This window comes from Gossypium hirsutum, chromosome D04 (assembly GCF_007990345.1).
Source record: "Gossypium hirsutum isolate 1008001.06 chromosome D04, Gossypium_hirsutum_v2.1, whole genome shotgun sequence".
NCBI lineage: Eukaryota > Viridiplantae > Streptophyta > Magnoliopsida > Malvales > Malvaceae > Gossypium > Gossypium hirsutum.
In genome coordinates, this window is record NC_053440.1 from 41125626 (window position 1) to 41138846 (window position 13221).

Consider the following 13221-nt stretch of genomic DNA (forward strand, 5'->3'; position numbering starts at 1 on the left):
CCATTTTTCTTAAAGTATTATGAAGCATAATGAAAAAAAATTAGAATAAAAAATCAAATATTATTTATGTTGAACTTATATTTGTATTTGAGATATATCCAGGAGGACCAAAGGGAACAATCTTGTTAAATGATGTGATTGTCTTGATAAGTTTGAACCTTCATGGTCTGTGTTAATCACATGTATTCCTCCACATGCTTGGTTTGCCTGAAATATCCTTCCGCTTTGGCACCAATCCAGACTTCTCAGTTACCACCATTGCCTTAGCTGACAGATTGCAAACAAAGCCTACTAGCAGTTGCTATATATCATCCCCATTTATATGTAATAATGTTGAGTCTTTTGGTTAAGAAAATGAAAGGTTCTTTGTTTTTGATAAATTAGACATTTTAATACATAATTGCAAGTTAATAAATAGAAGATTAATGGGTTGGATTGGGTTTAAGCATGATATTTTTATACCTAAGTCCGGCTCAAAATATGACCTAAAATTTTCTAAACTTACCCATATTATTTTTTAAAAAAATATTTATATTATTTTTAATTTAATATTTAATAATTTTACATGTAGTTAGTTTAACATATTTTAATGTTTACATTATATAATAATAAGAAAAATTATGGAAATTAAAAAAGATGGAAAATATAACTAAAATTAGAAAATTAGGAAAAATTATATTTAAAAAAAATAAAAGGTGAAAATGAAAATATTGTGTTTTAAAAAAAAGAGAGTAAAAAAATCAAAATTTTTATTCTTTCGTTCTACAGGTTTCAGTTGGTTATTTAAAATTTCAATTCACAAATGGTTTTGGATTTAACCAGTTGAGGAGATTCGATTTGTATGATCCTAATTTAAAGTATATTTATTATTTTCAAAGAAATACTAGAAAAATTGTACTTTGTTATTTATTAATTATTTTATTCTAATTAATTTAAAAGTATATTAATATTGCCTTTTATTAATTTCAAAGAAATACTATAAAAAAAAGGAAAAAGAAAAAAGATTTAAAGGATAAACTGAGAATATCTGAGTTAGAAGTCAAACAATGGAGGACTCTGGAGAGAGCAGCAAGAAGAAAGGGTTGGAAGGCACAGGCTTGGATCTGCCACCCAATAAGCATGGCAACTTGAAGAGTGCTTCCAGCGATGAAAACCTTAAGCACATTCTTCTTCGTGTCAAAACCTCTAAAACTCCTGTATACACCCTTTCCTTCTACCTTTCTATATCTTAATGAGCTTCGTAAATTTTCATCTAATTGAAACTTTCTTAACTTGATATGCACTTTATTACTCTCTTTTTTTTTATGTATTTGCAGACGGTTATCAATTACGGAGCCTCATGGTAAGTCGATTTGGATGTACGGGTTCCCTCGTAATTACGCAGACAAGCTATTTTATGAAATGTTTCTATGACACAGCAGGACGATGCATGCAAAATCTGGAAATGGGTAGTTTCAAATTGAGAAAATGAAGGATATTATTTATTGGTTTTGGATGTTTTAACTCAATTAACTTTTGCTGATTACTTATGGGTTGTGTTAAATGTTGTTCTAATTTGGCTCGTTGTTTTCAGGTGCGGTGTTTGTAGCCAGATTCTTCCTGCATTTTGCAAGTTGAGCAACCAGTTCCCAAACTTATCATTCGTGTATGCTGATATTGATGAATGTCCTGAAACAACGCAGCATATTCGTTACACTCCTACGTTTCATTTTTATCGAGATGGTGAAAGAGTGGACGAGATGTTCGGTGCTGGGGAAGAGCGGCTTCATGATCGCTTGTGGTTACATTCCTGAACAACCCCATTTATGTTTATGTTGGCTTGGGATGCTTTCATGTATCTAATCTATTTATGCCAATCTTCTGTCTTTCAGGCTATTCACACTTGTTAAATTATATCCTTTATGGATGGCTGTCATTGCACAACATTTTTATACCTCAAATTTGAATAGAATAGTAGACAAGATTAAAAAAAATCCCATGTTTCTTTGTTCTTCCGCTTTATACCAGAATCATGGCTACAATAGTAACCATTTGCTGAAATTTTACTCTAAGCAAACCAAGTTTAAATCTGGGTCATCACGTCCAAAATGACCATAAGCAGCGGTATTTTGGTACCTAAACTTGCCCCCTCTCTTCAAATCAAGATTTATAGAGATCATCCTTGGCCTGAAGTCAAAGTTCTCCTTAATTGCAATATATCCTTGTCTAGGATCTTGACCGTCTTGTATGTGTCTACGGATACCGACAACGGTTCAGGCTCACCGATTGCATAGGGTACTTGAATGATACAGTGGCGAGCAAGCCTTGAGGTGACCACACTCTTTGCTGCTTGCTTAACAATGTATGCACCACTACAGTCCACCTTTGTAAGATCCTTTCCCAAGAAGGTTCTATGTCAATGGGCCTTTCTAAACATCGGTAGGTTTAGATTCTTCTAATGGACTCTCTACATCCTCATTTGGCACTTTTAAAGGACTTTCTAAAGCCTACTCAGTTATCGACACCCAACTCTTTCCCATGATCTCCAATCATCTCCCAATCAATTATCTCAAGTACTAGACTTCTTCTGTGGCAATGAATTCTCTACTACCTTATCCGACCTAAGTTGAATTTCCTTAGCATGCTCTTTACCCTCTCATTCCGAATTGTTTCGGTATTACTAGGGATATCAACTATGGGTTGGAGTGTAACATCCTCAAAACCCCTTTGATAGAAAATAATATGAGATAGATTCTTAACGAAATAAGATATAAAGAAAGTAATGGATAAGAGATGTTAGAGAAAAATGAAATAAGAAGTCTGCTGTGAAATATTAATTTGACTCAAGGACTAAATTGTAAAGATATAAAAAAGTTTTGTGGTCCAAGTGTAAATATTTAAAATGTGTGGGGTTAAAGTATAAATATGAAAAAGTTAGACCAAAAGTGCAAATATCTTAAGGATGGAAGAGTCTAGAAAATAAGGAAAATAGATGAATAATGACTAAATTGAATAAATGGATAATTATGAGGGAATAAATTGCAATTTTACTAAATTAAGTGACGATTCAAAGATAGAATTTTTGAGGAAAAAATTGTCAATTAGCATGAGGAATATTTTAATGATATTTTAAATTAAATAATTACATAAATATTATAATATTATTATTTTAATTAGATTTTTATTAATATTTTATTATGAAAATGTTAGTATAAAAAGGGAGGAAAGATGAACTTAAATTATCATCCTTTCATGCTCCGACGTGAGAGAGAGCTAGAAAAGAGAAAGTTTTATTTTTCTTGCAATTTGGTCCTTTTCTATGAAAACCCACTTTTTCATCAAATTTCCTTAGACACAGAGAAAAGATAAAGTAGAGATTCTAAAGAATATTTTCATCAATTTAGAAGCAAGAAAATAGTAGATGAAAGTGAATTAAATGGGAAGAAAAGGGAAGGAAAGTGACGAAGATGAGAAAGGAATGGAGATGAAGAAGAAAGGAAGAAATTCTTGACAAAAGAGGTAAGTTCCATACTAACCCTACTTGTATTTCAACAGATTGAATATGTTGGTAAGTTTCGTACTAACCCTACTTGTATTTCAACAGATTGAATATGTTGTGAATGAGATGTATGAAACATGTATTTTAATCTAAATACTAGAAATAAAAAGTATTTGATAAAGTATATAGACTTAAAACACTAAATTGATCAATAGGAGAGAATGTGATTTTTGTTATGAAAAATACTAAGATTAAGAAATATATATGTAATCTACATATAAACATAGTGATTAGATTGAATAGTAATCAAAAGTATGGTGAATATGTATGATTGAATGAATGATAGTGCAAAAAACCATGGAAAGAAAATATTTTCAATAAAGCAGTTTGAACAGTAGCAAAAGCTTAACTTTGAAAATTCACTGAAAAATTTATTTAGAGGTTGAATTAAATATTAAATTACATCTTATTGAGTCTAGTTTTGTATGGAAGAAACGGTGTAAGCAACTGAATTTTAGATTTTGAGATATATTAGTTTTTGTAGGACAATGTTAGAATGGATTTGGGTTCCCCTGTTCTGACTTTGGAAAATCATCAAAAATTGTACAAAAATATTTAGGATATGAAATTTATATTTAAAAAAGCTTAATAAGTCTATTTTCAAGTGAAATAAACAATAACATGATACAAATTCTGAAATAAAAGATAATTAATTTTTAGTGAAGAAGGGTCGAAGCTGTTAAGCAATAGAACATGGGAAAATTTGAAAAATAAATTGTATTAATTGGCTTATTTAGAAATTTCGAAATTTTTATGGTAAAAAAGTTCATTGAGCCTAATTTCAAATACAATGAGCAGATCCTAATTTCGAATTCTATAACTCAAGATATAAATAATTTAGTGACACTAGTGGACAGTTTTGATATGAACACATAAGTAAATGGTGGGATTATAGTTAATGTTACATATAAGCATGTCATACTAAAAGCTAAAGATATATATACATAAAGGATGTGGAATGGAGAGGAGGAAAAAAAAGTAGATGAATTTGAAATGTTACAAAATGGTTATAAGTGATGGAATGATTAATACATGTGAGAATGTTTAAATGAATTGATAAAATAATAAGTGAATAATTGTTAATTGATCTAATTTTGGAATCTTGACTAAAAGTTTACGAAGAATTAAATTAATTGAGACAATTTAGAAATAAATATGAAATATACATAAAGTGGGTAAACTACTTTAGAAAGTGCAAGTCCTCCAATAGACTTATTTGTAAAACTTTAATAATTGTGTTAATTTTATAAACTTTGTTATCTTTGATTGAATATTATGTTTTAATGAGCTCCTTTAACTTAAAAATAGTTTTGTCATAAATGCAATTATTACTAAAATGAGTAAAGTGGTCTTCAATAATAAAATAACATGATAAATATAAAATTTTTATAGTTGTTTCGTCAATGAATGTGACATCCCAATACCTTGACCCGACGATCGGGTCAGGTATGGGGGTGTTACATGGAGAAGTTGAGCTAATTGGTTCTCGACATTGTTTGATTGTAGCCTTAAACGAATGATTTTCTTCCTCCAACTTACTTATTCTCACATCTAAAGGTAACTCTTTTGACATGTCGTGCTTTTGTATTGGTCTTTTGCAATGTAACATTCTTTTGACTATTGTTAATCATACTCAGATCGTCTTGATACCTAAGGTTAAAAGTCCTTGAAGCATATCCCATTTTAGACCCATTAGTCTTTGTAACGTTATCTACAAAGTTGCCTTGAAAGTGCTAGTTAACAGGTTTTAGGAGGTGCTCCACTTTTGTATTGATGAAGCTCAGAGTGCCTTTGTACAGGGATGTCTTATCTCAGATAATATTATAGCTGCTTATAAAATATTGCATACCTTGAAGAATAGGAGGCTTGGTCGGCAAGGGTCGTTTGCGCTCAAATTTGATATGAGCAAAACTTATGACTGTGTTGAGTGGCAATTTCTCGAGGTAATGTTATTGAAAATGGGTTTTTCTGTTGTATGGGTAGGAGTGAGTATTCGATCAAGTCGAGTCGAATCGAGTAAAAAAAATTTGAGTTAGTTGAGTTGACGAATCCTATTTTAGCAACAGAACTCAATTTGAATTTTTTCGAATCGAATAGAATCAAGTCAAAAAATTTCGAGTCAAGTCTAGTCGAGTTAATGAATCCTATTATTTATTCTCAATGTTGCGTTTACATGGACCGATTATTTAACTAGTAGACGAAGTACAAGATTATTTAACTACATAAACAATATAATGGTTTTGCCTTTTAACTTAATGGGTAAACATTTATCAAAACGACGTAGTTTTGCCTTTTAACTTAATGGTTTTGACTTTTAAACATTTATCAAAACGACTTAGTTTTTCCTTTTCTTATTTGGATTTTCGGATAACTCGAATTGTGTAATTCATATTCAAGTTAAACCGAAAAACTTAATTTTTTATTTGAGTTGATCCGAATGACTTGATTAACTCAAATAACTTGAACTATTTAATTCAAAATTTGAATTTTTTGTCGAGTTTTTTGAATTGAATCGAATTTTGCTCACCCCTATGCATGGGTCAAGTGTGTCATGAGTTTTTTTTACCTTGGTTAGTTATTCGGTGGTGATAAATGACGTGGTTAGTAAGAAGTTTTTGCCGATTTGTGGGCTTCAACAAGGGGATCCCTTGAGTCCCTACTTGTTTCTTATCTGTGGGGAAGGGCTTCTACGCTGTTACACTTGGCAACCCTCAGTGGCAAGATATTAGAGGCAAGGGTTATGAGGGGTGCTCCACGGATTACTCACCTTTTAGTTGCTGACGATAGCCTTATCTTTGGGGAAGCTACGACTATGGAGGCTTCAATCTCATGCAAGTATTGCAGCATTATGCAGGTTGCTCAGGTCAACTTATCAATTTTGAGAAGTTGAGTGTATTTTTTAGTGCAAATGTGTAACACCACTCACCCGGTCCGGTCGCCGGACCCGAGCAATAGAATGCTACGAACTAATACCATACAATTACAAACAATTTATAATCCAAAATCACAAATAATTATTAACTAATCACATACTACATGCATAATCACATTATTTAATCAATTTCCTCTAAAAGTTGACTATACAGAAACTTAAAAACAATTCAGAACTGAACCGAGATTAATTTGAATTTAAAACAAAAAGTTGAGAAAATTTTGAAACAGGGATCACATTGCTGTGTGATAGAGCCCAGACATTGTGGCTCAGAAACATGGTCGTGTGACCAAACCGTGTACAAATTGAAATATTGGTCACACGGCCGTGTCCTAGCCCGTGTGCTCGCTCATGTGAGTATTTGAATTAAGGTCACACGGCCATGTCTCAGACCGTGTGTATGTTCGAAGTAAGGTCACACGACTGTGTCACTAGGTCGTGTGGAAAAACCTGCACTTAAAATCAATAAGACACACGGCCGTGTGAGAGCTCGTGTCTCAGGCCGTGTGCCCTATTTGAACCTTCAAATGCAAGCTTACCAAAACACACTTACTTGGGCAACAAGTAACATATTAACCAGCAATTAAACCTACTTAAAACATACTAAATCGAGCCCGAAACATGCTGAAAACACTCAACCTAAGTGCCTAACCAATAGCCTTCTACGGTACCTCAATTTACAATTCAAACAAATTAATATAAGGCACCAAACCATTCAACCACTTATTCATACGAAATTTCCATATTGAGCTAATGACCTAGCTACCTAAGTCACCAAAATATAAAGCTAAACACATGTAAATAATCAAGCTTAACTAAACATACCAAGACATCGTTTAAACGTCAACCATATGAATATATACACTTATACACATAGTATTCAATATGTCATCACATTACCAAAACATCTATTAACCTAAAGACCTCCTAGGTACATGCCATAACAAAATAGAAGCATCACCACACTTGAGACCAAGATCGTTGTTGGATATTGAGTCGACAACAAACTATAATATACCTAAACTGTGCACGGAACACAAAACACATGCTAAGCATATCTTGTATTTCTATAATCCAAACATTAAGTATAAAATAAAACATTAAGAAATATGATTATGGAATAAAATGACATGTAAGATTATAAAGTCTATTATCAAAATGTGACCGCCTCCAGACGTACGAACATCTAGAGTGTGAATACTGCTACAAAATATATTAAATTTGAGGCATTGTCCGCAAGTATACGAGTCAGGTTGTAATATAGTTTGTTTACAACAAAATACTTCGTAAGTATTCTGAGGATTGTACCCAGGGAGGCTTATACTAAATTAATTCTAACCTAAATGCCAATAGATCTAATTAGTACTTTAAATAAACTATATTATGAATAAACATAAAAAGGATTTTTAGGGGTTTTATAATAATAAAAATAAAATAACTTAAAAGATAAAATTCAAGAGACCAAAGAGTAGAGTAAAACAAATATTGATTATGGATGATTAGCTCGCTTCGATAATCCCATCAACTGTATCATCGAGTTTCTCATCAATCAACTAGTCGTTACCCCAATAGGATCTTTTGATCTTCCACTAACAAAATGAGTCAGTAAGGACTACTTATCTTTCGACCTTACAGTCTAGGCTAGTTTGGGTTAAAAGTGTTTATGGATGGGGCATACCAATTTTAGGCTAATTCCCACCTTAATAACTTCTCGGGGTTGTCAGGCCTAGGTTTTGTTTCACGTTCTTCCTTTCTCAAATAGTTGATCAACTGAGTAACCTTACAAAATAGTTAATAGATCATACCTCCACTCGTTAATCCCTTATAAAGGGATTAGTTCCTTATGGCTTCCATAAACAATATAAGATCATTATAAAGAGCAAACATACTAAATAAATTGCCAGCATATGGTTTACGGAAGTACTTAATTGTGTTAAAAATTGATTGCAAATCCACAAAATTTGACGATCTCCCCAAATTAGATCTCTTGAAAACAAATAACAATTGAAAATAAATTCTAAAAACCTAAGAAAGAAAGAAACTAAACTAAAAACTAAATTCTACGAAGGAAACTAATAATATCAAAAGATGTCCTCTAACAAGTGTTTAAGAGCCTATTTATAGAGTTAAAGTTGCCGTCGCCTTCAACCCTAGGTCAATTTGACGCTATTCGTATTTAACTTTTGATTGTGCGGGACAAACATCCTTTTTCTCATAAGTGTTTCTCGTATAGGACCGATGTCACGACACCCTAGTGCCTGCGTCACGACATCGAAGGCAGTATGCTCATATTTAGGGTATCTTCAAGGATGTGTTGCAACATCTTCAGACTATGTTGTGACACCGAAGGCAGTCTTGGAATTCTTCTATTCTGCTCCCTATATTGCGACATCAAACTCTCCGTATTGCAACACAGCGACCAGTATCAAGTTAGCATGCCTTCTAACGGTCTCCTGCACATTCACAAAGTATATTAACTCACCCTTAGGCCTCATTCGGCCCCTAAGGTCAATAAAATACTCAAATTACACTTTTTATTGAATGTAAATGAAATTATGAAAACTTGATTAAAACATAACAAAAGTGTTTTTAGTCATTCTCTTCAAATGCGAAAACTAGTTTAATATGCTACACTAAATTATGGCAGATCAAATTCCCCCATACTTAAATCATTGCTTATCCTCAAGCAATGTAGACATATAATTAAAATAAATGAAAATGAAGGTACGAAAACAAAAAGAAAAAGAATTAGTTGTAAATAAAAGTAAACTAAATGAAAAAAAAATAAAAAAAATTGACTTGGTTTCTTTCTTTAAACAAGCTAGAATTAATAAAGATGGATATAAATAAGAACCTCACACCTAGACTCCCCCACACTTAACTTTTTGCTTGTCCTCAAGCAAACCTGGTCTACACACATATCATGCAATAAGAAGACATCTCTTGGATTTTATTACTACTAAGAATAAAATTGTCAAATATTAAAGTTATAACAATTCTTATTACACAAGTAACTTAATCTTAATAGTTCGTTGCCTTGAAAATTTTTAAAGCAAATTAGGATTAGTTTACAAAGTTACATTACTAACAAATTAGAAGTAATTCCCATGACCAAATATTTAACAATATCACCATTAACATAAATCAAACAGATATGTAGTAGACACAATCATGTGAATCAAAAACATTAATTAAATAAAATTGTTAGCAATTTTAGAAGATTATGCATAGAGAATGTTTAAGTCACATTGGTCTTCTAGGCTTGTAACATTTTGAGGTTTAGGATGGTATGAGTTCAAAGAAAAATATGGCTCAAAACAGTTCAAAAACTAGAAATAGTTAGGCACATGACATTGTTCCCTCTCTTCCCCCTTAATGTCCCATCCAAGCTCACCGCCTTTTGTCTCCCTCTCTCTCCTACTTTATCTCTCCATATAGGAAGATACAATATAATACTAGCAACTATGGTTGGCTTAACGAGTTTTTGTGCACTGATGACTGAGTTTTCTTAATTTTATAACTTTTTGTTTTGTCACTTGACTTTTTACTCTTTTCTTAGTCATAGTGCTTTTGTTCGATACTTTTTCCACTCATTTTTACTTGTCTTTCTCTAGATTTTTTCATTTTCGTATATGTTTGGTCGACCTATAATCACTGTATCACATTGTTTCTTCCTTTTTTTTGAAATCGCCGTAATGTATCTACCTAAACCCTCAATATCTATGACCTGACATCTATTTTGTAATATATTAAAGGACCAAGGATAGGGAAGAGTTCAAGTTTTCAATTAATGTATGGTCTTTGGGTTTCAATTTTTGTAGGTTTATCAAAAAGGAGTTATCAGGCTCAAATAAGGATACTAGGGATTCATAGCATTAATGTATTTTCATTTGAGAATTGACTATTCAAACAATGCCTTAGGTCATCCCTAAACATCCCACCATTCACAATTTCTTTCATGCTTTAATTTAAAATGAATGAATAATAATCAATTCAAGCATTCATGTCTTTATGACTATCTATAAGACTTATACCTTATATGGCATCATCAAGCATTCTTACTTAGGTACTTCTAATCTATTATGCAATTTAACTAGGTAACCTAATCAATTTCCCTTAAAAGTAATCAATTTATCTTATATCAATAAATATATTCATGCTTGACAAGAACCATTACATGTTTTACTATCTTCAATCGCTATTCACAGTATTAATGTAATCCAAGTATCATGTAACAAAAATAATATTTTTTTAATAAATAATCAATTAAATCAAAGTAAACACAAACGAAAACACAAAAAAATTAATCTTATGTACTTCCCCCCACACTTTAGAACATACATTGCCCTTAGTGTAAAATAATTAAAGTGCAAACAAGGAAACTTCCTTGAGTAGGTCAAATCTTTGTTGTTATGATAATCTCGGGGTTTGTGTGCTTCAAGTGGATGGTGAGTACCTAAAAAAATTCTACTAAAAGAAATATGAAATATAACATAAAGAAAATAAGGAAAAAAATAAGAAAAAAAGACGAAGTGTCGATAATGGATGACAGAATGTCTATAAATATTCGGATGAACTTGGGCTTTCCATGTTGCAAAGTGCATTCTGTCTAGGATTTCGTGACATTAGGGTGTGATGTCGCGACGTCGAGCTCAGTTTCTACCTTTTTTGATTTTTTTTCAGTTTTTTCGCTCCATGGTGTCTCCACTTGTTGTGGGAAAACTAAACACAAAGAAGATTAATAAAAATTAAATAAACAAATAAACATAAAAATAAAAATAAAAATGAAACAAAATTTAAAATAGGGAATAGAAGTTCTTTAAAAATCGGGACGATCCATGTCGCCACCAGAGAATAACTTTTAGCTGGTTCTCGACACTTTGATCCGACATTTGTTTCTCTGTTGATGTATATGAACCGACCTTTTCGGTCAATTCCAACAATGTTGCCTTATCTTCGATTGACGTAACATCCACATTACAAGTCATTTGGTAAAAAATCTAATTCAATCCTAAATCATTTTTTAGGGTATTATTGCCTCGAGCTTTCTCCCCTCTATGTCGCATAAAGTTTCAATCCCTCGAGCTTTATTTGTTTTTTTTGAATGAAAATGGATCAAACTCATCAACTTCTTCGGCTGGCACCTTCTTTGCTACGGCCAGAAAGTCTATTGGCTCTTCTACACTTTCATTCAATATTGGTTTAAGCTCTATGTTAGTGGTTAGTTCATCTTCCACTTCTACCTTTATGGTTAGTTCTGGTGCTATGTCAATTAGATCAGAGACCGTTTCAACTATGTTCAACTATGTTCTTATCGGTTAAACCGAAGCAAATTGGTACCCAGTGCCTCATCGACTCGTAGTCAAAGTAACCCTGAACACTTCCTATCCTATAGTATGTCATCTATATTTGACTCAGCCCGAACAGTTAATAGGATTTTCATTTCATATTTCAATACAACTAATGTCTTAATTTCATATATATTATCAACATGTGTGCATTTATTCAACTTGAAATCAACCACAATTTCTAAAAATATATATATTCAATTCATACATTCATAAAAATACATATATTTCTCAAATATGCATAATTGAGTCATTCTAATCATCAAATGATTCAAATTAGCCCAATAGAACAAGAATTCTCACCTCAATTACTTACCATGCACAAACAAATCAATATGCAGTAATTTATAAATTAGTTCAGATTATAAAAACATAAACCGTAAACTCCAAGCTATTCATCGACGACCTTATCATTTCCCTTCTTTTTCAAGGAATCCGGGTCGTCATTAGCTACGGAATTAAACAAACAACACATTTCATCAATACACAAACAATTTCACATTCAATTGCTAATTTACGTTAACTTTTACACTTTATTCAATTTAGTCCCTAAAATCGAGACTAGCCTAACTTACACATCTAACCCCAAATTTTTATACGAATTTCATTCTAAGCTAGCTTTAACTCTCTATTTCTCAATTCTACCCCAAAATTTTGAAATTTTCACAATTTGGTTCTTATTACTGAAAATCAATAATCAATTTCACAATTTAGTCTTTTTTTTCTACTTTTAACCTAAAAATCTATCAAATTAATCCTTAAAAGGTTTAACTACTCAATAATGGTAACATTTAAAACTTAAGCAGTATCGAAAAATAAGACATGGGTTGGCTAGCTCATAGTATCGGAATTCCAAAAATATAAAAATTACGAGAAAATGACTAAATTGAGTATACCAATTTTGAGCTTGAAATTTTGAAACCCAACCGTGCGTTCTCCCTTTTTCTTTCTATGCTTTGAAATGCCAAGGAAATGGAGAGAAATTTCTTTCTCTTTCTATGCAGTAAGGTTATTAGTTTTCTTAAATTTTATTTTACTTTAAAAATTATTATAACTAATTATTATAATATAATATATAATACATATACTACAAAACCATAACCGACCGTCATTAAAACTTATGAATAATGGTCTATTTATTTTATAAGTCCTAGATATTCAATTCTATTTGTAATTCCTTTCTAAATCTTACTTTATTCACTTACGTGATTTAGTCCTTGAACTCCAATTAAACATTATTTTGTCAAAATTACCTATCCGAAATTTAATTAATGAAACCACACTTTTTGACACTTGGATCGTTAAAAAATGTGGTTGATGGTAATCGGTCAAACATTGGTCGCATTCTGGGAGTAGCTTGTGTGGCTAATTTAGAGAAGTATTTGGGATTACCGTGTATAGTG

The 13221-nt window shown here is 31.7% G+C and overlaps 1 protein-coding gene across 1 annotated transcript; it reads left to right on the forward strand.

Annotated features, from left to right (window-relative positions):
- Positions 1-921: 921 nt before the first annotated feature.
- LOC107898446 (thioredoxin-like 3-3) lies at positions 922-1902 on the forward strand. The gene is made up of 3 exons (XM_041091179.1): positions 922-1196; positions 1317-1342; positions 1574-1902. Exons 1-3 carry the CDS (start codon positions 1047-1049, stop codon positions 1791-1793), a joined length of 396 nt encoding a protein of 131 aa, XP_040947113.1. The 5' UTR covers positions 922-1046; the 3' UTR covers positions 1794-1902.
- The last annotated feature ends 11319 nt before the right edge of the window (positions 1903-13221 follow it).